The sequence below is a fragment of the Penicillium concentricum genome (genome assembly GCF_028827145.1).
Source record: "Penicillium concentricum strain IBT 3081 chromosome Unknown utg000006l_segment0_segment0, whole genome shotgun sequence".
NCBI classification, from domain to species: Eukaryota; Fungi; Ascomycota; class Eurotiomycetes; order Eurotiales; family Aspergillaceae; genus Penicillium; species Penicillium concentricum.
Genome location: NW_026622759.1, coordinates 466,418 through 491,468, shown reverse-complemented (window position 1 = coordinate 491,468; position 25,051 = coordinate 466,418). Strand labels below are relative to the sequence as shown.

Below are 25,051 nucleotides of genomic sequence, written 5' to 3'. Positions count from 1 at the left end.
TCGAGTGATGCCTGATCTATATCATGAAATGTAGTGACATTCCAATGGTTGCTTGGGGTGTGCATTGATGCCTTAAGTGCCTTGGTGCCTTGGTGCCTTGGTACCTGTTACATACAAGCGCCTTGGAACCTCCCTTTTTCCTATTTCTCTCATCTTGCAACTTCTCCTGTTCTAAACAGTGTCACTCTTTTGTTCTCACATTCTTTTATCAGCTATATTCACTCTTTTAACTGGTTTCTTCGCAATCCACAATCCACAATCCACAATTCTCAATTCTCAATTCTCAATTCTCAATATCATAACAACTTTGCAACAATGCAGTTCACCAAGGCTCTTCTCTTCCTCTCGGCCCTCGCGCCTGTCGCATTCGCCACTGAAGCTGCCTCAGCTGAGTGTATCACCAAGACCATCACTCTGGTGCCTTCCGGCTACACTCCCCCCATCGTCCACCTCGACCCCAGTCTCAACGACTGAAACTCCCTCGTCGACCTGGACTCCTGTCATCACTAGCACTCCTTTCCCCAGTGCTACCCCTTCTGTGAGCCGTATCGCCAGCTCCTCCACTCGCCTGATCAAGTCTACCACCACCCCCGCCGGTGAGACTGCCTCGGCTACTCCTTCCGTCCCTGCTACGGCCGGTGCTGCCTCAGTCCACCTCCCTGGTTTCATGGCTGGCGCAGTCGCCATTGCTGGTCTTCTCATGGTCTAAACTCCATTTAATAGCTCATTTGAACGAGTAATTGTTTGAGCTACACCCCCCGGCGATCTTGGTCTCGACTTTCGTCGCATTGCATCGAGTGTCAGCCTTGGGTATTAGACGCCATCTAGAATGGCCCCCACTTGATCCTTCCCATCTCTTTTTTTTGGGATATTTTCTTCTCTACATATTCTCCCTTTTTGACATACCGTTTTTTTTAACCTTCTTACTTTCTGGTTACGGTGGCTTTTACGTGTTTTCCGATTTTCCGATGTTTATACCCTTTTCTTCTACCTTCGATACTCCCCTTTTGATCTCATCCAAGCATTTTCAGTTCACGCTACTTCCTTTCTGTCTTGGTTGACCTTGGATTCTTTCTCCACATTGATGCTTGCATCCTTGCGCTTGGATGTCATACTACTGTTCCTTAACGAGTGTAAGACTTACGAGCTTTATTTATTTTGTGCAATTTATACAATTTATTGTGGCTATATTTGACCTATTGCTTCATCTTTCTTCATATCGTTGACTGGACTGTTTAGTCTTTACATATAGTGTGGATTCCTAGCTTCTCGACGAGATCATGCCTATGGCTGTATCTACGGCGTATGCTCGACAAACAACTGGCTGAATCAAGCGCATCGATAATCGTGAATAACTTCGGAGAGGACTGAAACTGATCTTATCTACTACAAGGACCCCAAGAACGGGCACCAAAAAAACTATCGTACAGAGAGGAGAGCTATAACTAGCCTACTCCTCTTTGGAGAAAGCAGCTTCGTATCTGCCGAGCAAGTTAGCCAATATCTCTCCACTCAGCAATAGACACCACATACCTCTTGCCTCGGAAGGCCCACAATCCCCAGTTTCCACAAGAAACATCATGAGGATCCTGATCATTCAGATCCCAGCGCAGACTGCGGAAGATATTCTCCCCGGGTTCAAGAAGCACGTCAAACTCCCCACGACATTTCTCACCTACCCAGTTAATATCACGCTCCAGATCCCACTGCGTATACCCAGTACAAATGATAGGAACCTTAGTCTCAAGCAGCTGAGGCAGCGTCTCCTCCCACTCATGCGAGCTAGCCGGGTGACCCAGACCAGGATGGAAGAGCATAAAGCAATCCAGATAAGGGTCGAACGGACCGAAATACTGAGCCTTGTTCATAGTGTGGAAGTAGTCCACGTAAGTAGTGATCTTCATCTGGCCACCGAGTCTGTCCTCGACAATTCCGCCGAAGGGATTCTCGGGCGTACGCTCGGGAAGCGGATACTCTCCGTCTCGATTCGCCATGCTCTCCGGTCCGATGAAGATCAGGTGCAACAGGGCGCGCGGGTACATGTACTGCAGCTGCAGCCAGACGTCGCGGGGGAGGGAGGACTCGGCGCGGGCGCCGAGGATGAAGATTCGCACTGGGGGCGCGTGCAGGCGGAGGCCTTTGACGTCGATGCTTTCGCCAGCTTTAGGGGGGTGGAGGGTGTAGCGGAGGGCTGGGGATGGTTAGTTTGCGGTGTGGGCGGGTGTGAGGGACACTGCTAGCAGATGCTCTACTGCTGTATAGTATCAGGACTTACCACTCATACTCTTCAGTCCCTCCGGTGTAAGCCGTCCGCCGGAACGAACACTGTACGGGCTAAGCTCGTGCAAAACACTGCCGATTGTCTGGGGGTAGGTGAGCATGCGGGTAACCTGACGCATGGAGCGGTCGTCGTTGATAGCCGCGAATTCACGCGTGTAGAGGTAAGTGTCCCAGTTAGTCATGTTGATAACGAAGTTATCATCCTGAGGACCGGGGTAATGGAATTCAGGGAAGAAGCGGCCGGAGTTCAGGTCGTGGTCGTCCTCGTTGATCTGGCGCAGCGTGTCACAGATCTCCAGGTGAGCCTCGAAGTCGTCCATCCAGTGGCCTTCGGAGCAGTAGACTGGCACACCGCAATCGGGGCACTCGAAGTGTGAATGGGCCGGGGGCAGGTTTGCCTCATCGGTGCTTTTTCTGGCTTCGGGGTCATGCGGCGAGACGGGCGCGCGGGTCTGCTGGTGGCTTGGGTGGGGGCAGAAGGCATTCTGCTTGATGAACTGAGCGCGTTTGCGGATTTCCGGCGAGGGTGAGTCCGAGAAGGAGTGGAACAAGTTGTCAGGTTTCAAGACGGCCCGAATGTTGTTAACCCGAGTGTTGACGGAGGAGCCAGTTGCCGTGTGAGCTGCTCGCTCCCCGATGGGTGAAGGCGAGGGCTTGGGAGCACAACAGGACTGGCTGTGTGTGTGCTTTGGCTGCTCTGGGGAGCTGCCTAGCGATCGACTGTTGCGTTGCGAGCCGAAGCTGCGGATGAAAGACGGGGAGATGGGGCTTCTTCTCCGCGCGGTGGCGAGGCTCTGCAGGCGAGCCTGAGGGGCTGAGGCCCGGACTCCTTGACGGAGGACCTGTAGGCACTGGACACAAGTGTATCCTGCCATTGCGATGTCAATTGGTTGTGGAGGGGAACTGATCAGACCACGGATGGCTCTGGTGATGTTTTTGCGGCGACACGTGACTGATAACGACCATCTATGGACGAAGATATCTTCAACTTGAGCTTTGAATCGTCGGTTTTATTCTGTGAGTTATGTGGATTTTACTTAAAGATATCCCATTTATTGTTTTCATTATACTCAAGAGGAGCCCATGGCTATGAGAAAGCTATCCAAAGAATTGATTCGTTTATTTATGATAATCGAGAGTCTTGTACAAAGCATCCAAGCGAAAACATCAAGCCAATGACCTCTCAGAAGATATCCTCGGATCGACTCCAATCATGCACTTCTCTGGACTCCCAGTATTTTCCATTATGAGCCCAGAACTCCTCTCCAGTAACAGGACACTTGTCACGGGCGAACCATTGCGGTGCGTAGACATCGCCGTTGGTATCGCGATCTCTGCGCTTAGCACGCTGCTTCTCTTCGACACGGTGCTTCTCATCAGCAGCCAAAGTATATTCACCATCTTCCATAGCCCGCTGATCAGGTCGCAGTCTGGTATCGGTGGGAGGTAACCACTCTTTCAGACCCTCAGGGAGGGCGTTGAGCGTGATGACGAACGGAGTCAAGTTGAAAGGTATACCGGTAGGACGAGCATGAGCCTGCCAGACCAAGAAGGTCTTGGCAGACTCGGGATCCTGGCCGGAGACAGGTGCCTCAAAGCCGGGGGTGTGGCGCGCGTAGATCTTGTCGTTCCAGCGGCCACCGATGCTCCACTTGGGGGAGCCTTCGCTGTCGACGACCTTCCCTGTTACCTGATAGGCCGATGAGGCCTTCCAGCCACGGGGCTTGAAGTCGAGGTAGCAGACTTCGCCGGTGGTCCAGTTCTTGATTTCCATCATACCGTAGTTGTCCACTGTGGGGTTACCAGTGATGATGCCGATAACTGACGAGGTCACTTTCTTCCAGGTGTAAAGTTCCTCCCCGCCGGAGGAAGGTCGCAGCTTCAGGAACCATGTGCCCAGAAGGTTGATGTCGAAGGATTTGCCGTAGAACTTGGACTTGAGGGAGGATTCACCCTGAATACGTAATTTGGATTAGCTCTGCTAAGAGATATTGGGTTACGAATATCAGATGCACTTACCCAGTAGTCCCATTTGGGCGACTCGGCCCACGCAGCTCCAATCGGTGGGTGGTGGCTGACTTGCTCCACAAAGAATCGATAGCCCTTGTCCGGACGCACGTACTCGAAGGTTTCACCCAAAAGGGGGTTAAAGGGCTTTGCGACACGGCCAATGGTCGAGGCATACTCACTTGCGGCGTACGTGGCGACGTAGACCAGGCGTTCCATTGAATCGGACCGACCAGCGGCGATGTCAAGGAGGTCAGTATATTCAAGATCCTCAGCCACTCGCTGAAGCAGTGAAGTTGGTTCGTTGAAGGACACGGGGAGCGTCATCTTCGTCATATCCTTTCCAATCATAGATTTCAGAATACTCTAAACAGTAGTTAGCACCGACAAAGAAAGGAAGAAGGAAACACCATAACTTACCCACAAAGAGATCTTTGGCCGATCATCAGCATCCATCTTAAGTCGCTCTCTAACGGGATCTTCATAACCCTTAAAGGACGGTGCAATGATGGTACTCTTCACAGCCCGAAGTTCAGCACTTTCATCTTTAGGTTGTTCCACCTTGTTCTCCTTGGCGTTATTAAAATCCTCTACCTCGATTTCACCGGCATCAATAGCATCAAAGAATTCTTCTCCGTCCGATTCTGAATCACAGAGACTACTGAGCTTGGAATAGGTCGACGGATTGCGAGTGGGCGCGGGTTTCGTAGATAGTTGCTGCGTAGCCTGGTCTGCTTCATCCATCGTCTCGGCAACCCCACCTTCAGTTTGGCTAACCTCAAGATCCTGGTTCTCTGTTGGCAAACTGGGTTGAGCACCGGCGATAGAACGGCTACTGCCTGTTGCGCTCTCCAGGGCTTCCTTCAGAGCCCGCTTGGTCCGCTTCCGCTTCTCCTCAGACTCGCCCATCTTGGATTGTAGCTCCTCGTGCTCGCGGGCCACGCGAGCCATGCTTTCTTCCCACATCTGACGAATGGACTCCTCTCTACTGAGACGAGATTGCCAATAAGAGTCTCGGTCTCGTGAGATCTTGAGCAGATTCTGCACCAAACCTTTGAGGCTGCTGACTGCAGCTTCGTAAGCACCGAGAGCCTCTTCGAGGGCTGGATCCGAGATGGTCATTTCCGGATGCTTGGATTTCTCGGTCTGTATCGAGGCAGCCACATTTGCAAGAAGATCTAACTGAAGCTTTGCAGATTGTGCGGTGATATTGAGAGCATCTTTATCAGCGGCTGGCATCTCATTTTCGTGGCTTGAACCATAGTCGACAAATTCTTCATCCTCGCCCTCTCCGTCCGGCACAGTTGTGACATGGCTCATTACTCTGTTCATGTCATTTGGAGCAAGAATCTGGTCATAAGAACCGCCATAAGCGGAGCTATCTTCGTCTCCAGCTGGAATATCCAGGGTAGTCCGGGATGCATATGTGCTGAGCCTTGTGCCGCTGCTGCTGCCACCGCCCAAAGAGGGAGGAGCGAGACCCTTTGTGCTGGGCTTGTGAGAAAGGCCAGACTCCGATGGTGTATCCACAGGGCGTCCTTCTGTCTGATCGATCTTGGCCTGGCGAAGCACCTCTGCATTCTTCGATCGCTGACGCTCCTCCTCCTTCGCTTCATCCTTGGCCCACTGAATGGCGTTGTTGAGAGACCAGAACCAGCGTTTTGCCTCCACGACATGGTTGGCCTTGAGGTGGTATTTGACCGACGACTTGCCGTGAATTTCAAAGCGCGTCTTATCCTGCGCATCCATGCTAAGTCTAGCAATCTTCATGTTGATCGCACCGCGACAGGCAGAGCCTGCATCATCTATAAAGAAAGTTAGCAGGGGTCGACGACAGGAGGGGCGATGACAACACTGGAGATGAGCCCCGGACATACCCTGGTGCTTATAATAACTCAGAACTCCATCCTCCAGAACGAACCAGCGCAACTTGTACCCCGTGGTGTAATTCGTCCATTTCTTGAGATAGCCTCTCATCTCGCGAGCGTCCTTGCCCCCAAGCGGGGCATCGCCAACCGAAACACGCCCAGCAAGGCCTTGAGCATTACTATTTCCGAGAATAGCCCTTTCCTGAATACCACGCTGAGCAATAACAGCAGCCGGTGATCTCTTCAAGAGAGCGCGGGTTTTATCATCTTTGGTAACATCCTGCGGTAGCTTCCCCTTCTTGTCACGGCGGAAAGGATCCGCGCCATGTGTCAGAAGGATTTCAATGAGCTGCGCATCTTTATTTCTAGCACCCTCGTGTAGAAGGGTGCCACCGGATTGGGCTGTTGTCGGGTCGGTAACCAGGTCGTAGCTGTTCACATCCATAATACCCTCCACCCGAGGTTCCTCGAGCAAAGCCTCCAACTCCTTATAATCAGAGCTTGCAATCAAAGCCTGGATTTCCTGGTTCTTGCTATCGATGAAGAGAGACCGCGCAAGCTGAAGTTGCTGGAAGATTTCAGGGGTACGGGCCAAATCGAGAGCCGTCTGACCCCGATAGTTGACAATGGAATCATTTATAGACGGTCGGTTCAGCAATTCGCGAACAAGCGGGCCCCGACCCAGCTGGGCGGCGATGTGAAGTGGCGTGTTTCCATCCCGATCTCGTGAGTTGATATCGAGGTCCTCCGCAGTGGACAGCACATATTCCACAACCTGGGGCTCGGCGCACTGCAGAGCCAAATGGAGGACAGTCGTGCCGTTGAGGTAGCTCACACCCTGCGGGTCGATAGTATCCTTAATGGCCTTCGAGATGGCCGTGGTATCACCGCTGCGCAAGATCTCGAAGAGACGGAAGGTGCGAACAGACTGCTCAAGCGACATGCCGCCAGTCTCCATGTGGTTCAAGGAAGGCAGGTTTTCGACTGTGTCCATATTCTCGGCGGATTCTTGAATGGCCGGTGGCGGACTCGAGTCCTGGCCTTGTTTGCGACGGCTGTGGCGGCTGCTGCTGCGGGTGTGTTTCAACAAGCCGGGGTTCGAGGAGGTAGATGTGACTGAGTTGTTGTCTCCGTTGTCGGGGTCTTTGTCTTCGCCCTTGGACTTGTCGCGATGGAGGAGGGCAAGTGCTATTGCGCTTCGAGAGCGTTTGTGCCTGAACGACAGTGGCATGTCAGTAGAAAGTCCACACACCGTGCACTCCGTATACACCGTATACTTCACATATGACTGCTTCAAAAAGTTTACCGGTTCAGAGATACCAAGGAAGTCAAGTCAAGGTATTTCCCCCGGGGGTTCTCACAGCCGTCATGATGCACGATGAACCATGGATCCAGCGCTATAGTACCAAATTTGGAAGGGAACAAGACTTACCCTTCAGGTTTATCAGACATCCTTTTAAACCGGATATCCAATATCTGCGCAGAGATTGAGAGTTGAGATGAAATTGGGGGGGGGGGGGGGGGGTCTGGGGGCCTCGGGCCCTTGTTTGGGGGGCAAATGATGCTAATCTCCGCCTTGGCAATGAGGGTGTTCTCGAGTATTGTCTCGATATGAAATACAAATATTGTACATGCATTTATACAAAGCAAGGCCATTCAGCCCATCTATGCCATTTATATCTATCATACAGTATACCTAATTTACACTAGTTTATCGAGTCTCCCCGCTAACCAAGATCACAACACTGCCCAATTGTCGCTTCAAGTCTTCCTTACCAACATCGTGGGTATCCTCAACCTCACCCCACATATTAGTCTGCCAGGTCACCTCCAGACTCGACGCCTCAGCGGCCTCCTCGATACCGAACTTCTTTGTCTCGGGTCGCTGAATGTGGCGGAAGTTCTCACTCCATTCCACCACCAGGCGGACCGCGATGAGAAGACTCTTGGAAGCAAGGATTGCCCGCTCAAGACCGGCCAAGTCATACGCAGACAGTTCCGAAACCCAGATGCAGATACTGTCTTTCGTACCCTTCGGCTGAGAGAGAGGAAGGATGCTATTGGTGTCGAGGATAGGGATGATTTCAAGGCCAGGCCAGACCTTGGTAGACAAGAAGCTCATGATGTTTCCCGCGATCCTCGTTTGAATCTGACGGAGAGTCTCGATGGGCTTTCCGTCGGCCGTCGTCCGTTCCAACACGTGCATTTGTCGTTCCGGCTCCCAGCAGAGTAGAGTATCAGTGTCTAGGTAACGCATGGCAGTTGCGATAATCTGTTTTCTGGTGGTATTTTTGCCCTCGGCATCTTCACGGGCAATATCGGTGGCGCGGGCTGCGAGGGAGGTCATGGGGATAAGGTGACTTTTGAGAGCACTTTGGGCGGAGGGCATCACATCCCACTCTAGCGCAACAGCGTGGGCGAGGTGAGGCTTTGTGGAGGGAATAGTAAGAACTTCTTTCGCCGGGGTTCTGACGGGTCGCTTGTCAAGCAGAACTTGATATTCGTCTGAATAAAAAAAAGTGGCTGCGTTAGCTGGCGAGTATCACCGGAGATTAATGAGAAAGACAGCCAATGTCCGTTCCGCCCATACCTGACTTTCCATGCACATGGACATCCTTCCAAAACCGCTTCTTCAGCGCAGCAGTGAGATTGTATCGCGACGCTCCACCCTCGGAAGCTGGGAGCTCCGTATCATCCGATTTTAAGGTTTCCTTGAACTCTGGAGCTTTAGGAGGAGGGCCTTGGGCAGTGACTGGGTGTGCAACAGCTGATCTGAAGGGAGACGAGTGAATATGCCGGCATAGCGAGACAGGACGGGCGATGGCGGATAACTGCGGAAGCGCAGCGCGAGCAAAAGCGACCATTTCTTGAAGGACACCCTTAGCAATTGATTGGAGAAAAAAAGGAGTGGATGGGGGACAGTTCCTGAATCCAAAGTTGGAGGTCGGAACTCGAACATTTCCCAAAGTCTTGGCTCGCCACACGCGCCACAAACCCCAAACACGATCTACATATACAATCTACGAAGTACATATTGTCTCACATAAATTACACATGAGCTTTGACACTATTTTCTTACTACATTCAAGCCTCTTTGGACTGGTTCTAGACTCTGCATGATATCAGAATTAGAAACTATGACAGGATCCTGCTCCGAGGTAGCTTTAGGGGCTCTATTCTCTCTATGAGCAAATGGTATTGTGCGTATATTCCAATTAGAGATTATCTGCAGTTTGGGAAAGCAAAAGAAAAAAACTAAAAGTTCAGATTACCACCTTGCATCTAAAAAGGACCAAAAGCTCTCACAGAAAACTCAGGGGAATCAAAGAAAAGCAAACTGAGACGCGCAGAGTCAAGAGTCAAGCGCAGAGCAATAGCAGAACAATCGCAAAAACGACATCCGCCCATGCTTTTGTAATTTACAAGAAGAGAAGGGGTAAAAAGGCCTCAACAGATCGAGACCCTGCCACCATTTTTGATAACCAGGCCATGTGCAGAGAAAAGAAAAGCATTGGGCAGAAGTAAAGACGCGGTATTGAGAAGAGAATTGCCACTGTGAAGTTGCTCGTATCACTCTCGACAACTTGGCGGGCAAAATCGTCAGGGTAAAAGGGAAAAGGGATAAAACTGGGGATCTAGAATCAAAGCAGAGCATATGGGTGTCGTCACGGCGTTTCGTCATGAATGATATAAAGGGCCAACTCAATGGGCCAGAAGTTCTCCCCTGTTCCCAGTGTAATCCAAGGGAGATGGTAGACCAATATCCGAGGGAAAAGAGAGCAGGAAATGGTTCTTTTCAATAAAAAAAGAACTCATTTGATGAGATATTGCGGATAGTACGGTTGCTTCATTCGATCAGCATCCGTCCGCTTCTTCATGCGCTCGGCATCGTAATCATCGGCGCCATCACGGCTACCCCATGTTGTCTGTTAAAAAGCTCAAAGTCAGTCCAGCTCTATGGTCAATGCGAAAAGCCAAAAAAAAAATAAAAAATTCAAATAAAAAAAAAGGCAGATGCGCGATCTAAAACAATCGAGGGGAATAGTGGGTAAAAGCTGCAAGAGGGAGGAGACAGTGATCAAAGCGTTATGATGCTGAGCTCTCATAGGAGGAGTTGCGCTTTGATACACACGGCATATGCACCCGATAAGACCAAAAAAAAAAACAAGAAATGAGAAAGAAATTAAAACATACCACATTCAATGTCATTACGGCGTACATCTTGATCGCGCCGTGGAAATAACCGAAGAGGACGGAGATGGGTAGCAACATCACGTCGACTGGATAGCGAAGATAATGACCCAACAACTTAATCCACTTGCTAGTGAAGATCCAGATGTAAAGCATAGTCATGGATTGATCGTGGAATGACTCTCCCCATGATCCAGTTGCCTTGTGGCACAGCCAGACAAGTAAAATGTCACCTAAAAAGGCAGGCGGCGACAAAGTGGTCAGGTGAACGGCATAAGCACTCCAAGGTTGACGACTATAAAAAAAAATGTTAGCATTCTTGAGCCAAAATATAATTTAGGTTGCTTCAAAGGTCACACCAAGATCTTATAGACTTGGACCAAAGAATCTTTTTGACCCGAGAAAAAACAAACCAAAAGGTACCGAGATAAGAGGGTAAGAGTCAAGGTATAAACACCAATCGGACATAAGAGGGGGACCAAAAAAAAAAAAAAGTTGCACTCACTGCCAAATGTGCTTCTCGTGAAACATTGAAGTCAGATTGCTCCGCCAATTACTTCTTGACCAACGGGCGCATTGCTTCAAGAAACGAGGGTTGTCCTCGAGGGTAGTCAGCACCTCTGCCTCTGGGTGGTACTGCATATAAGTTTCCCATCCGTGCGAGACCATCCAACGGGTGATAAAGTTATCATCGTCGGCGTTGAGTTGATACTTGCCCCACCACCATTCCTCATTGGTGAAAGCATAGGTGAAGGCCTCATTCTGCAGAATTTGCGTCCGATACGCAACCGTCCGTCCCGACATGCAGGGAAGTCCACCGTCCACATGGGTAGTCGCGCCGCAGTCGAAGTTGCGTCGTTCCAGGTACAAAGCACCCAAGAAGCCCCAGACTCGCTGTGAGATGCTCGGTGCAATGGCTCGGCGCAATCGCTGACAGGTCACCACCCCACCGTATTTCTCGTCCTTTTCAAAGGGGGCCAGAATCCAAGGAAGGAGAGTACGAGGCCAGCTCACGTCGTCATCGGCGAGAAGGGTGATAGCAGTTCGGACCTCGGGAATAGCTTGGGTCATTTGACGACGCTTGTTGGGATGCTTGACCGTGAACAATCGGATTCGAGATCCCGATGCTGGCATGGCTTGCAGCATCTGCTCCGCCTTGATGCGATTGGCCTCGATTGTCACCAGGAGCAATTCAAAGGGTTGATTTTCAAGAATGGTCCGTATGGTCTCTACCAGTTCGACGCCACAGCCCTCCAACGATGGAATGATCACCGTCACATCTTGTGAGGTCAATTTGGGGTTCTCCGGTGGTGGGATTGGCTTGAATGTCCAAAAGGAGAACAAGTTAAACACGAGCCGAGTATAGCGATAGAGACTTATCCCTCGTTAGCTGGGTTCAGATTGAGCTCCCCAGATGTACTCACAAGAGTGTGACGAATGCTCGCAGAAACGGGAATGCCATGGTGTGAAACTCGGACTTGTCCCCACGTAACCCTAACTATTGGGGGTGGATTCTCTTTTGGAAGGTATAAGCAACTCTTGATCAACAATTGCCTAGACAAAGTCAAAACGAATGTCAAGGAGACAATGCTTCCTTTATGGAAAAGAGAAAGGGGAAAAAAGAGATAAGTACTTTGAATTGAAGGGAGACAGAGATTATAAAGTAAGAAAGGCAGCACATGAAAATAAAAATAAAAATAAAATATATAGATAATATAAAAAAAATATAAAAAAGAATTAATAAAAACTAAAATAAATAAAACTAAAAAGCTCATCGTTTTGAGTGTGCTGCAGGTGGTAGTTTTTGCCTCGTGCGTCAGAGACCCTGGATCTAGAGTCTAGGGGACCTACGTATCTTTTATGTATCTTATGATATTTAGCTATTTAGCTATTCAGCTATTCAACTATTTAACTATTTAACTATTTAACTATTTGACTATCTACCTATTTAGCTATTTAGCTATTTAAGATAATTTGTATTCATCTCATGTTTCCTGTGGGGAACATATGCATGTACCTTTCTTGTTTTGTTTTCGTCCTTTTTTTTATACTAACTCGTTTAGTGACAGTAAAAATTAAGGGAAAATATAAGATCATAGTAGGCAACCATTTAGGTTAGTTGCATAGATACTTGATAGTCAGGTCTTTATAAGCAATGCAACCCTATGGAAGGTACTTTGTTCCCAAGTACCATTCTTTTCTTTAGAACATATCCTTTGTCTTTCGAGGTTAAAATATCTCTATAAATTCCTCTATAACTTTGGATAAGTGATTTGTGGAACTCCGACATTCCGCAAAACGGAAGAGATTCAAAAGTACAATTACTTTTTTTGGTTCTCGGAGAAGGATTAACGGATTAATTAGCATATTACATTCTGAAGATTTTGAAAAATACGGATAATCCTAGTGGCGATCGCTAAACTCGTGTACAGCTTCCATGTGGGGCATGGGGTTTGATATAGCAAGGAAAAGGATAGAAAACATAGAAATCGAAAATATAGAAAGTAGGCAAAGACAGATCGCCTGATATTGCGCGTTTAATGCCAAAGGGCAACCAGCTGCCTCGGTGGCGTGAAGGTAAATAATCCCGGTCACGAGTATACAGTGTGAAAGTGAACCTGGTCCGTGCTTTAATATTATAACTCATAAAAATATGATATCTAATATAGTATGTATATTATATATATACATTTATGTTAACATGTTTAATTCAGAATCTAATGAAATCAGGAATTGATACCGGTCAATACCACAACCGCTTCGCGCCAGTGTTTGGCGTCTAAAAGGTGTTCCAGCCTTAGCAGAATGGGGGCACGGCCGGAGAGGATAGGATTAATGCATCTGCAGAAGGCCTAATAGGGATATCTCTTGGTGATCGTCCAAACTCGCAATCTGGTACTTTTGAGGGGGAAAATGGCTAAGACCTCTTCTCTCTTCACAGGGTTCTACAAGTGGCAATTTATGGGGTTCGTTTCGTTTCATTTTCTTTCTTATCTGCAACAGTTCCATCTGGGTTCTCTGCATATGCACCTATATTCCCGTACCTTGTATATTTAGCACCGTTTTTTTTTTTTATTTCTCCGGCCGAGCCGAAAGGGACTCTTTTGAAAAGTACAAAATAGCCACGGTGTCTGGCCGCGCCCAGATCACGTCTTGAGTGAAACAGACGCGTATCTCGGCTGCACGGACTCCCAGTATTGAACCCGCTCTCCACCGGCCGGGAATGGCCGGATTTCTATTTCACTTTCAATATGATTTGTGAAAGAGAGGGTAGGGAGGGGGCCTGTTGTGGGTTTTTTTATTTTATTACGCATAGACCCGAGGTCACTCCGGGATATCAAATGGGGGCCAAACGGGATCGTCTGTCACGGGAAAAAGGGGCGATGACATGCAGTCGATCAGAGAAATTTCCCCCATTACAGAGAAAAGTTAACTAAGGTACATCTACCATATGTTGCTAGTATTATTCAGAGATTTAGATCGGCTGTGGGGCATATATTTAGAACTTTTCAGAGAATATAAACCCATTATGATTTTGTCCAAATTATATAAAACCAGAATGTAAACCTAAGTACTCCGTAGCAGAAAATCATATAATAGTTTCTGTGTTAATAGTATCTTAGTATAATTGGTCCAGTGGGAAAAACATCCGTGCCATTCTAGCCGCTCTCTAGTGGGTTAGTTGCAGGAATATGGACTTGGTGGCTTATTTGCTTCGGGATTATCGCCGACTTCGGTTCTCCACTGACTTTTTATCCCGGGGTATATTTTACATACGTATTGTTAGGAGAACATATGACCGGCTTCTCCGTTTAGAGCCTATATACGGGGTATACATATATATATATATATATATATAATATAGTACAACTCGCCAATCATATATCTCTAAGTTTGGTTCAATAGGAACTCTCAGACCTCTCAACTGCGGCTCTTTCATACTAATCGCGTCTTATAGACCTGGACTGTCATTTATATGCAGATACGAGCACGTAGATGAATAGACGCATGGTCGCTTACGAACATGACCATCTAGAAGAGCACCGAGCGCAGGCTTATCTCTTTATTGCTGTCAGTGCGCATTCTTTTTCCTTAGGAAAATACCAAGTACCGAGGCCAGTCAAGTCTATAGTAAGATATTCATTTCGATCAGCCTCACTTGTACGGACTCGGCTCACTTCTATGTCCGTCCTTGCTTCTATTATACCGCTATGTAGACATCCAAGGTCTTAAATCCCCGAACCCAATTCCTTCCTCGTATCGAAACGCCCAAATCTACATCAATATGCAAAGGGACAAAGATCGCAATGCGCTCGGCACATCCTGACGTCAAATAAAACGATTCCCTGCCGTTCATGCAGCTAGGATAGACCGGGGACCATACGGAAAAGCGGCAGAGATGCACCTGCTCATCAGACGTCGCAAGGACCGTCGTCGTAGCGGAAATGCACCTCGTGCATCCCCCCGGCCACTAATGCGATGCAGTTACCAGGAATATTGTGGACAAAATATAATAAATGAAAATACAATTCCCTTTTCAGAACACATGTGCAGAAATCCCATTTACGCCATGCAGGGTATGTAGCCTCGGCGTTGGCCGTTGAAATAGGCTGTGCAAGGTAGTTGCACATAGAGAATCTCGCTGTTCTTTTCTTGGCTTTTATATGTTCTTTGTTCTGGTGTTTCTGCTCTGATCCCATATTAAAGCTATAAAGCTAATTTGGATTGTGTATCAAGCTATACCAGCTTAATCATCATATCAAAGCTAGAGCTATGAAGCTATAAAGGCCATACAGCTATACAGCCCTACAGCCATAAAGCAAAGCCAAATAATAATTAATTAAAAAAAGGGTCAGCCCTATGACCTGCCCTCCTTACTTGGCAGATCGAAAACATATCACACGTTTCACTCCGGCTTCCATAGCCAGCCTGCAGGCTCAAAACAAGACTCGAAATCGACGCCACCGAACAGCCCAATCGCCCCGTAGAGGTCATAGTCCCCTTCCAAGCCCTCAACACCCCCAGAATCCGCATCGACCTCCTCATGCAGATCCCATTCCCCAGATCGACATCCATTCCGCGTGAAGAAGATATGCACCTTGCATCCCTTATTCTTTTCCCCACTGCAGATATTATCTGGCAGTTCAAATTCCATCCCCAATCCAACCGTCTCACCCACCTTGAACGCCGTCGTAAATTCCCGGCCGCCAAACGAATCATTCACAAACCGACACCCATCATCCGAAAACACTCCCAACCCACCCCTCTCCCAGCCAGGGGATCTCCACGACGGATAAGGTTGCGCAGCAAAGCCAATCGAAATCCCACTACAGTCCTGCGGGGTCGGCCCCGCCCTCAGCGCCAACAACTTAACCTCGAAGTAGATAGTCTTCTTCAGCTCACGCACAAACGGCGAGTCCGCAGCAGGGAAATACATGGGCAGCTGGGTAAGAATGACACAATCCCCATTCCCATCGACGCTGTGTCCACTCCAGCGACCACGCGCCACAGCCGAGACATGGCCACGCAGCTCGGCTGGCTGCACGGGTCGAAGGTCGTGGGCCTGCACGTCATTGTAGACAGCAGGTGAGGGCTGGGTTGGGAGCCAGAGCGGAACGGAGTCGCAGAAATCGTGGGCGCGCTGTGCGTCATCTTCGGAGGCGTTCCCTGTACCTGAGATTAGGTAGCCGGCGATGGGGGGTGGTGGGAATGTGGCTGTGTCTGGAACTGCTTCTTGCCAGTTGTGATATGGCGGTGGATTGGCTGAGGTTGTCTGTGGCTGGTTACCCCAGGATTGTGATGCCTCATAACTTGGCGGTAAGTCGTTGGACATTGTGTTGTATCACAGTAATAATTTTAAGGATCGGAGTGGTTTTGAAGGGGAGATGTCAAGGTGAGATGCCAAGCGAGGGGCGACTTTGAGATTCTTTGGGGTTCTCTCATTCTGACAGTTTCACAATTCATATGAGTTTGGAATTGGACTAGATCCTAGTTTTCTTGTGAATTAATGAGTACTTATTTATCATGTTAGATTTGTATAGTATGGAGTATACAAATTTATATAAGTACATAGCAATCTATAAATCGAGACTAAAGAAAAAGACACTAAGAATAGCTGGGAGGTTTCAGATGCAGCCAATACCAGCAAACCAGCACAATTAGCACAACTAGCTCATTTGGAATTTCTTCGATTCTCGACTGTTGAACGTTTTTTTCTTTTTTCTCTTCTCTTTTTTTTGGTTTTGTTCCTTTGGCCTTTGGCCTTTGTCTCTCGTTTGTTTGTTTGTTTCTCTCTCTCTCTCTCTCTCTCTTGACTTACGACTTACGACTCACATACATCTCACGTCTCACGATCCCTCGGTCTCTCGATCTCTGGATTTTTTTTTTTTTCAATGTCATTCGCTTGTCTTCTTCGCTAAATCAAAACTCCAATGGAGGCCTTTTCCGCCGATCAGCCCCGCAGGGCCCGTCGATCATCAATTTCGAACCACATCCACCGCGTCTTTAGTAAATCTATGGATGTAAGTTAACAGCCAAGTTAAATGGAGGAACTTCATTTGACCCTTTGAAGAAACGGCACAGTCAAGCCGAGTTTATTCCCCCAGTTCCATTTCTCGCCCGCGAAGCTCTCGCACAAGAGGCAGCCAACAGTAATTCTTATGCCAGGCACTCCTTGTACGATGAGACCGGGCCCAGCTCGCGCTCTTACTCCTCCAACTCTCGTTTGCCCTCCACCGGTACACCTGGCTCGAGTCTATCAGTCGCAAATGGAGCTTCTATGGAGGATGATACTCCAACTCAACAAATGACGCCCTTGCCTAGCCACCCCAACGGAGATGGAGACAATATCTGCAAATCTCCAACGTGGGACAAACCCAAGAAGAAAGAAAAGCGCGTCACACGGCGACTGGAAGCCGAGAGGAAAGAACTCGAGAAACGGTTGCTAGCACTTGAGGATGCGCAATCCAAGGCCAACCTCGGAATCTATGAACGATCTTCTCGCCGTCTGACCAAGAAACAACCAGTGGGCAGCTCAAGCAGAAGCTCCAGTGCGAATGCAGAGCGTCCGAGATCGTCAAGTGGCTTTTCCTCGATCTTCCGGCGCTCACGCCGGAATTCAAATTCGAGCGATGTAGACTTTCCGTCTGCCGAGTTTAGCCAGCTTAGGACAGATACGAACCCACCCTCTCTGCCTTTGACTTTACCGGAAAGGTTTGGTACAGCCATCACCCGAGAGCTACAATCCACGCATGGCACCGCACTGAATCTATCCGCTTCGAACAAAATGCCCAACGCGACCCAGCATAGCCGTTTACTGCACGCCTCCGCAAAGTCCGACGATCTTCGTGAGAACTGGAGGATGGCGGAAGCTTGGAAGACAAAGGACGGACAGTCTAATCGGTCAGTGTCGGAGCAGCCCAAAGGTAGTCGGTCCATTATTGGAAACGCTGCTCGGAACCGCGAGACACTAGCATCCTCGGACGATCTGGATAGGGAGCTGTTTTCCGCAGCTCTGAAGCATGATAGGAAGAGTGTGCCTGCCACAGAAAATCCTCTTGATCGTGTGACGCGCCATGACTGTTCCGTTGGAGCTACTAGCATGCCAATACCGCAAAGCTTGAGCCAGCCTAACTTCCATCCACCCGGTTATCCTGCTTCACCTACTCAAGTTACTACAGCTCGCCAGTTGCAGGAGCTGACGCCCCCAGAAACTCCAGAAGCTTCGGAAAATGCATCAAGTCCATCTAGTGCCAGGTCTTATCTACCACCCAACCCAGCACCAACAAACTCCACGGCGAACCTTGCCAGGAAGAATCGAGTGGAACCCTTCCCGCGAACATACAAGTCGTCTCCGCTCGCGCTGAATCCTGCAAATACGGATGAATCGACCCAGAATGATTCCAGGATTCCAAAATCACCGATAGCACAAAGCCTTGAGCATGCAAGCTCACCCCAGCTACCACACTCTCCCTTTCAACCTCTTCCCGAGGATCGAGGCAGCAGCCGATTGCCTATAGCTTCGTCGCATACCCCCAAGCGAACTGCAAGTCGTTTCAAGGAAAACTTCCAAGAATCTCCACAGTCGGCCGAACTCCCACAGATCCCAGTGAAGAGCGAAAGACGGAGTCAAGAGAATTGGAGAATGCCAACTGCATCAGCCGATACGCTCGGAGACATCCCGGCATCTCCCTTCCAGGTAGCCGTCAGACCTCCATTCCATACAGGAAGTGTTTCATCCGGCGAGAGAAACAGCCGAACATCCAAGGACCTGTCGGATGGCACTTACGCTGTTCCTGCGAGATCCCCCCGCCGAGGTTCTCGCACTTCTACCGAACTCCCGGGGAATATCCTTGCTATTGGAGGACCCGGAGGGTTTATACCAGGACATAGCCGTACTTCTTCACACGCCTCCTCCCACGATGGTCATTCAAATTATGACACTGCCGATGAAGATACCCCTGAGTCCCCTGGATTCAAACGCAACTCTCTGACTCGCGTGGATACCAATCCCTCGACCTCTGCTGTTGAGGGGTCGGTCGTAGAGGATGCTCCTGTTAGTCCACTCGCTCAACCCAGCATTCAGCCTAGCCTTCAACCTAGCTCCCAACCTAGCATTCTACTTAGCATTCAACCCAGCACTCAGCCTGTCTTGCAGCCTATCCTGCAGCCTGGCTCTCATCGCGATACTTATCGCGGCATACGGTACGGCCCCCAGTCTGGAACTCAGCCCGATATTCATCCCGGCATGCAACCCAGCACCCAACCGGGTACTCAATCCGACAGCCCGCAAACCCGACCAGGCCCCATGAGCATCCTCAAGAGAAGATCCCAAAAAGCGAAAGCAGCCCGGAACCCACAAACCATCGCCAAGGTCTTCGTAATCTGCTGCCGCTGCAAGTACTGGCACGACCTACCCTCCGAAGTCTACGCACGTCTCGCCTGCCCCGAGCGTCTAGGCCCAGATCTCAAGCTGGGCAGATCCTTCTCCAAGAAACCACCTGACAGTGGTACCCGCAAGCTGACAGGATCACGATCACTGCCATTCGGTCAATTCCCAGCCTCCCAGCCCGATCTACGACCCGCACCTCTTCTGCCTCGCAAGGTGACCTGCTGCTGGTGTGGACATAATATGAGCCGTACTTGTTGTGAGGGTTGGACTACTGTTGTTGAGATGCGTGAGCGTCACCATTGAAAAGATTTACCTATGATATGAACGATTGATATGAACGATTACTATGATGTTATGATTTTCTTCCTTTTGTCAGTTCCATGTTTCGCATTTGGGATTTCTGCATATGCAAATAGATCCACTTCTACATCATTGATGGTTACCTCGAGAATACGTTCATTTCAGCCTTATAGTAATGTCTCCATTTTCAGAGTAGGGTATGATCTCTGAGAGTTGGACCTTGAACTCTGCTTATAAATATACCGGTCTTTATATCTGTTGAATATGTTTTAGAACACTCCATTCCATTGGAATTATAGTATATTCAAAGTGGCAGAAACTGGGCGGTATAGTGATGAGTAATCGTCCTTCATTTTCCTTTTTTTTTCTTCTTCTTTTTCGCCAACTTCCTCTGGACATTCTTCTGAACACAATCAAACCATTACTCGGAATTTAATGCCATTCTGTTGTATGGTGTATATCGATACTTATTCACTAACCCAATCCCAGATATATATCAAACACCACACAGATTCATCCGCAACTCATCAATCCAGCTGTCCCAGTCCATATGGACATGCTCAAGGGCTCTCCTTCTGGAGAACAGTCACCACAGCGCTACGTCTTGTGGCCGTGACCGACTGGAGCTGGATTGCGAGCTGGGTACCTTCGGGTGCTCACGCTCATTTTTGAAATACAAAAGTTGCTAGAGCAAAAAAGGGCCTTCATAGTTCATGTTATACTTGCTCGAGTCTATTCCTTCGGGAATTTTACTTTGTCTACGAGAGCATGACTCCTTGCGCATCTACATTTATCAGTTTTAATATCGAATCGAATCTATTGCTTTCTCACGTATCTATCATTCTCTCGACACTACAGTTTGCTTTTCGCATCACCAACAATATTCACAACAACCTTCCCCCAAGTCTCCCTTCCACCCAACGCCTGCAAAGCCCTGGGCACACTCTCCAATCCAACAAAGCTCTCATCCTTGAACGATGTTCCCTTGAACTTCCCCTGCTTAACAAGGTCAAAGATCCCTTGCCAAACCTCACCAACAGTCTCCGTCTCAAACTTGGCATACTGCCCCCAATGCAAGCCAACAATACTTACATTCTTCAACAACACCCGATTAAGCGCCACCTTCTCAATCTTCCCCGCTGCAAACCCAATAACCAACAACCGCGCATTCCACGCCACACACTTCAAACTCGCCTCGATCATCCCAACAGGGTCATAAACAATATCCACTCCAGCAGCCCCGTTGCCCTGCCTGTTCTTCTTACAGATCCCCTTCACAACCTCCGGCCACGCCTTATCCGTATAATCCACCACATAATCCGCCCCGAAAACCTTAGCAATCTCCCTCTTCCTCTCGGTTCCCGCAGTAGCAATAACAGTTGCCCCCATAGCCTTAGCAATCTGCACAGCAGCAAGTCCGACGCCGCCCGCAGCAGCATGAACAAGAACCCAGTCCCCGGCCTTCACGCCAGCGCGCTGCACAAGACCGCCATACGAGGTCGGCGCCGTGACGAATAGCCCTGCCGCATCTTCGAAGCTCCACCCCTCCGGTACGGGGAGGAGGGTTTGCTCTGCGGCTAGGACGTGTGTTGCGTAAGCGCCTTGTGTGGCGCCGAAGACGCGGTCGCCGAGTTTGTAGCGGTTGTTTGGGGACGTCGGGACGGAGATGATTGTTCCCGCGAATTCGGCGCCGCCGATCCAGGGGAGCGGTGGTTGGTTTTGGTATTTGCCTTGAATTTGGAGGATGTCAAAGAAGTTTGTGCCGGCAGAGTGGATTTCGATTAGGTATTTGTCTGCAGTTGGGGTTGGCGTTGGGACTGTGGTTACTTTGAGGTCTAGAGGGCCCTGTAGGAGTTAGTCTTTGGGGTGGAGAGTTGGGGTTGGTTGTAGGTACTTTGACGTATTCGCTGACTTGGACGGCACGCATTTTGGCGGTGGGAATGTAGATTGGAATTGAGGTGACAGAGTCTGAACTTTTGAGTGAAGAGCGAAGATGAAGAGAAAAAAAAAATGGTCAGGGCATGTCCAAATAAAAAGAGCTCTGGAAGGACTGCGGAGCTTCCCCGCAAGATGCCGAGGTTCCTTTTCGGGTAACTGACGCGTCTTGGCAATTTATAGAACACTTTATACATTTGATATATATATAATATACATAGTAATAGATAGATCAAGCTCAATTAATCAATAGGTATCAATATAGTTTCCTTTTCCAAACTCCCCGAAACCGAAACATATCACTGGGTATGGCAAATAAAACAAAACAATCCACCCATATTTCACACAAAAAGGTATCAAGTGTCAAGGTATCACAGATCTTCAACTGGAATAAAAGCGTCAGTGCAAGTTAGCACCTAGTATCCAATGCCCGGAGGCTTCTGCGCATAATGGTCATGGCCCATATAAGGCATGATCGGAGCACACATCACGGAATGAGGCCCACCAGACTGAGTATGAGACGGTGCCGCCATAGTATGCGTCTGATCATGAGGCTGTGTATGGGGGATCATATGCTTCCTATCGTGCTCGGGCCGAGCAGCCAGGTGACCGGCCATATCATACTGTAACGACATAGCCCGCTTCCAGTTCTTGGCATCATAGCCATGCGGGTACTCTGGTGCCTCGCTGTGGTAGTGATGGTAGTGATGGTAGAGCTGGGCTTGGGGGAGGTAGCCGTTGACTGAAGGCGCCATGGGAGCAGCTGTGGACTGAGGGACGGAGGCGGGAGGGGTAATGGCTTCAAAGGGCAGCGAGTACCACTGAGATGGGTTGAGGCCGTAGTCTACTGAGACGGCGCGGGGTGGCCAGCCAATGCCGCCGGGGGTCGTTGCTGTGCCTGGGCTTGGGAGGCACGACTCTGGTGAGAGTGGGTAGGCTGGGTAGGATGGGGTCAGGGCTGAGGTGGTGTTCAGCATGAGACCCTCGCCGACTGGGGAAGTATGGGGGTGGTCGAAGGTTGTTGTTATTGGGCTGAGATTTGGGTAGGAGACGGCTGTTGCGCGGCCTGGGACGAGGATATGCTCGCCGGCGGGGCTTGGGGTGAGTTGTTGGATCATAGGAGAGCTCCATTTCCGGTCCTGGTCTGGGACAGGTTGTTGGAGGGTGGACGGTTGCCCATAGATGGGTTGTGTCATGGGCCATTCATGGCCTGTTGGTGCCTCTACCGGTAATGATGGCAGTGGTCTTTGGATGATCGATGCTTTGCGCTTCGCATCCTTGTCCAAGTCTGGCTCTTCTCCAGAGGCTTCAGCCAGACTCTTCTTCCGAGTCTGACGGGATGGCTTGGTTACTCGCCATTTCTTCAGTCTGCTTCGTAGTTGAGTTTCACTGGAGGTGTTAATTGATAGTCCATCAGAGTCCGGTGTCAGAATGGAATAGACATGTACTCACCTAGGATTGAAATCATCGGTACGTATCTGCTTAATGACTTGCTTCAAAGGCCATTCTTCTTCCATATATAACTTGGAGATCAACGCCTTCTTCTTCTCCCATACATCAGACGAGATGGAAGTCTTCATTATCAACGCACAGTCCAATTGGGAAGTGGAAAGGGGAAGATCAAGGATGATCAATAAAAAAAAGAGACAGGAAACGGGCGAGACAGTTATATGTAGAAGATAAATAGTAGGGAAATAGAAAAATATAATATATAATCAAAGTAATAATAAGAGTGGTTTGTTAGGGCCAACCTCTCCCACTTCTCTCTCTCCAGATCTCCATTGTCTTGGAACACAATCTCTCAAGGATTGGGCCTTAGCGTCCGTGGCGTTCAGCACGGCGATCATGAACGAGATTCACAGGGAAAACATCATTGGCGACGATCATCCAAGCGATGTCATTACTCCAAGTGGATCACATCATCCAAGCGGAACAGCTCTCTACTAGGTCTTACTATCCCCAGTTGAGTGCTTGGCGCGTTTGAACAAAGCGGATATTCGAAATTCGATTGATCATCTACGGGCTTTGAACTGTTTTTTTTTTTTTTTCCCCTAACATTTGACCTATCGAGATATTGTCAAATGTCCTCAAGTTCGAGAATGGAAGGGGGAAAAAAAAACCCAAATGGAGAGACATAAAGTTCCCCAGTGATTTACTGTGCATTTAGTGCCCCAGTTTTTATCCCAATATGGTCATATACTCCAAACCAGATAAGCCCGGCGTGAACCTCATGGTCGCCGATCCTTCAGGGATCCTTCAGGGGACGGGTTTGATGGGTTTGACGGTTTTGACGGGTTTGACGCTACCGTTGGTTCAACACCGGACGTCTATCTAAAAGCAGATGAACTTTTGGAGAATGGAAATCCAATTAGATGTCTTTCACTCGGACAGAGACCGAAGTTCCTGGGGGAAAAAAAAAAGCGGTCTCCCCCAGACCCCAAGGCAAATGCTTTTTTCTTTTTTTTTTTCTTTTTTTTTTTTTTTTACGGTGAATCCCGCTAGGCACATGGTGTCAGAACTAGTGTAAAGCCCCCGTCTCGATCTACACCAATGGGTATGAAGTTCGTGGAGTATCAGTTCGTGCGAGCGCCAAATCGATCTAGTAAATTGATCGACGACGATCTGCCCGGGTCCTCAATAGTGGATTTTATCAGGCGACTTCCCCCCTTAAACGGGGATTTTCTACCATTTCTGCCTGAGAGGAATATGAGAGACAGTTTAACTTGAAATGCACGGGCCCGACACTGCATGCCCACGAGCTGCCAATCACTTTTCTTTGGCCTGCATATGTCACAATCTCTCGAACGGCAGTCCGGCTTCGGCTCTTGTAGATATCTTTTAACCCATTTCTATATATCTCACAAATGAAAATCTGGAATGACGATTCATGTTCCTGGATATGAGAACCCCTTTCTCTCTTTGTGTTCGACACTCGGCCTAAAACAGGCAATGGAGCCAGATCCAACACAAGGGCATCGGCATATTTTCACCTCCAGTCTAAGTTGATCATTTCTTTCACATATATCTACAAAGAAAAGCTGTCATTTCATTCTATTTCTTTTTTCTTTTTTTCATTCTTTTTCTTTTATCTTTTCCCCGGTCCAATAAGGAAATGCCATATATCTCTACTCTGTATAGCTTTCGAAACACGATCCCTGTATTCAGGGATATCAAGTGGTAAGACATCCCCGGATCATCGTGGATCTCCTGCACTTTGAAAGCTTAATAGAATATCTCTCTCTCTCTCTCTCTCTCTCTCTCCAAAGCCTCCCATTTTCCCCCCGATTTCGGAGAGAAGATCAGTGGATCCCCGACTCCAATCAGACGGGGAATACTCGGCCTATACCTTTTCATATGCGAATTGTAGAGGCTCTGGATTCCCCCTTCAATTCGGAGATGACTTGCCGAGGTAAGTCGAAATTGGCTTTGAGATTGGAGAATTTGAAGACAAAATAGGGGGAAAAGCCTCCCGAGATCTTATCTTATTCTCAGCTCAATGCATATATATTGTTTAATATACATTCTTATATATGGAGTTGTCAAAGGTACAACGCTATTGACTATATACCTCCCCCCGTTT

At 48.8% G+C, this 25,051-nt stretch overlaps 8 protein-coding genes across 8 annotated transcripts; 2 read left to right on the top strand and 6 right to left on the bottom strand.

Moving 5' to 3' along the window:
- Positions 1-315: 315 nt before the first annotated feature.
- On the top strand, positions 316-709 carry N7517_010373 (putative extracellular serine-rich protein; the record flags this gene model as incomplete). The annotated part of the gene is made up of 2 exons (XM_056728096.1): positions 316-394; positions 462-709. 2 exons carry the CDS (start codon positions 316-318, stop codon positions 707-709), a joined length of 327 nt encoding a protein of 108 aa, XP_056573911.1.
- A 677-nt stretch (positions 710-1,386) lies between these two features.
- On the bottom strand, positions 1,387-3,155 carry N7517_010372 (putative mRNA processing protein (Mss51); the record flags this gene model as incomplete). The annotated part of the gene is made up of 3 exons (XM_056728095.1): positions 1,387-1,481; positions 1,534-2,191; positions 2,276-3,155. The coding sequence occupies 3 exons, from the start codon at positions 3,153-3,155 to the stop codon at positions 1,451-1,453; spliced, it is 1,569 nt and encodes a 522-aa protein (XP_056573910.1). The 3' UTR covers positions 1,387-1,450.
- Positions 3,156-3,463: 308 nt separating this feature from the next.
- Positions 3,464-9,019, bottom strand: N7517_010371 (ATP12 ATPase F1F0-assembly protein; the record flags this gene model as incomplete). The annotated part of the gene is made up of 7 exons (XM_056728094.1): positions 3,464-4,234; positions 4,300-4,653; positions 4,708-6,092; positions 6,165-7,369; positions 7,588-7,631; positions 7,888-8,660; positions 8,746-9,019. 7 exons carry the CDS (start codon positions 9,017-9,019, stop codon positions 3,464-3,466), a joined length of 4,806 nt encoding a protein of 1,601 aa, XP_056573909.1.
- Positions 9,020-9,967: 948 nt separating this feature from the next.
- On the bottom strand, positions 9,968-11,808 carry N7517_010370 (glycosyltransferase family 2 protein; the record flags this gene model as incomplete). The annotated part of the gene is made up of 4 exons (XM_056728093.1): positions 9,968-10,081; positions 10,350-10,641; positions 10,852-11,721; positions 11,771-11,808. The coding sequence occupies 4 exons, from the start codon at positions 11,806-11,808 to the stop codon at positions 9,968-9,970; spliced, it is 1,314 nt and encodes a 437-aa protein (XP_056573908.1).
- Positions 11,809-15,252: 3,444 nt separating this feature from the next.
- N7517_010369 (SSH4 family protein) lies at positions 15,253-16,179 on the bottom strand (the record flags this gene model as incomplete). Its single annotated transcript, XM_056728092.1, has 1 exon — positions 15,253-16,179. One exon carries the CDS (start codon positions 16,177-16,179, stop codon positions 15,253-15,255), a length of 927 nt encoding a protein of 308 aa, XP_056573907.1.
- A 598-nt stretch (positions 16,180-16,777) lies between these two features.
- Positions 16,778-19,539, top strand: N7517_010368 (uncharacterized protein; the record flags this gene model as incomplete). The annotated part of the gene is made up of 2 exons (XM_056728091.1): positions 16,778-16,867; positions 16,918-19,539. 2 exons carry the CDS (start codon positions 16,778-16,780, stop codon positions 19,537-19,539), a joined length of 2,712 nt encoding a protein of 903 aa, XP_056573906.1.
- An 849-nt stretch (positions 19,540-20,388) lies between these two features.
- On the bottom strand, positions 20,389-21,463 carry N7517_010367 (NADPH:quinone oxidoreductase family protein; the record flags this gene model as incomplete). Its single annotated transcript, XM_056728090.1, has 2 exons — positions 20,389-21,381; positions 21,431-21,463. 2 exons carry the CDS (start codon positions 21,461-21,463, stop codon positions 20,389-20,391), a joined length of 1,026 nt encoding a protein of 341 aa, XP_056573905.1.
- Positions 21,464-21,887: 424 nt separating this feature from the next.
- N7517_010366 (Clr5 domain-containing protein) lies at positions 21,888-23,051 on the bottom strand (the record flags this gene model as incomplete). Its single annotated transcript, XM_056728089.1, has 2 exons — positions 21,888-22,860; positions 22,924-23,051. 2 exons carry the CDS (start codon positions 23,049-23,051, stop codon positions 21,888-21,890), a joined length of 1,101 nt encoding a protein of 366 aa, XP_056573904.1.
- Between the last annotated feature and the right edge of the window lie 2,000 nt (positions 23,052-25,051).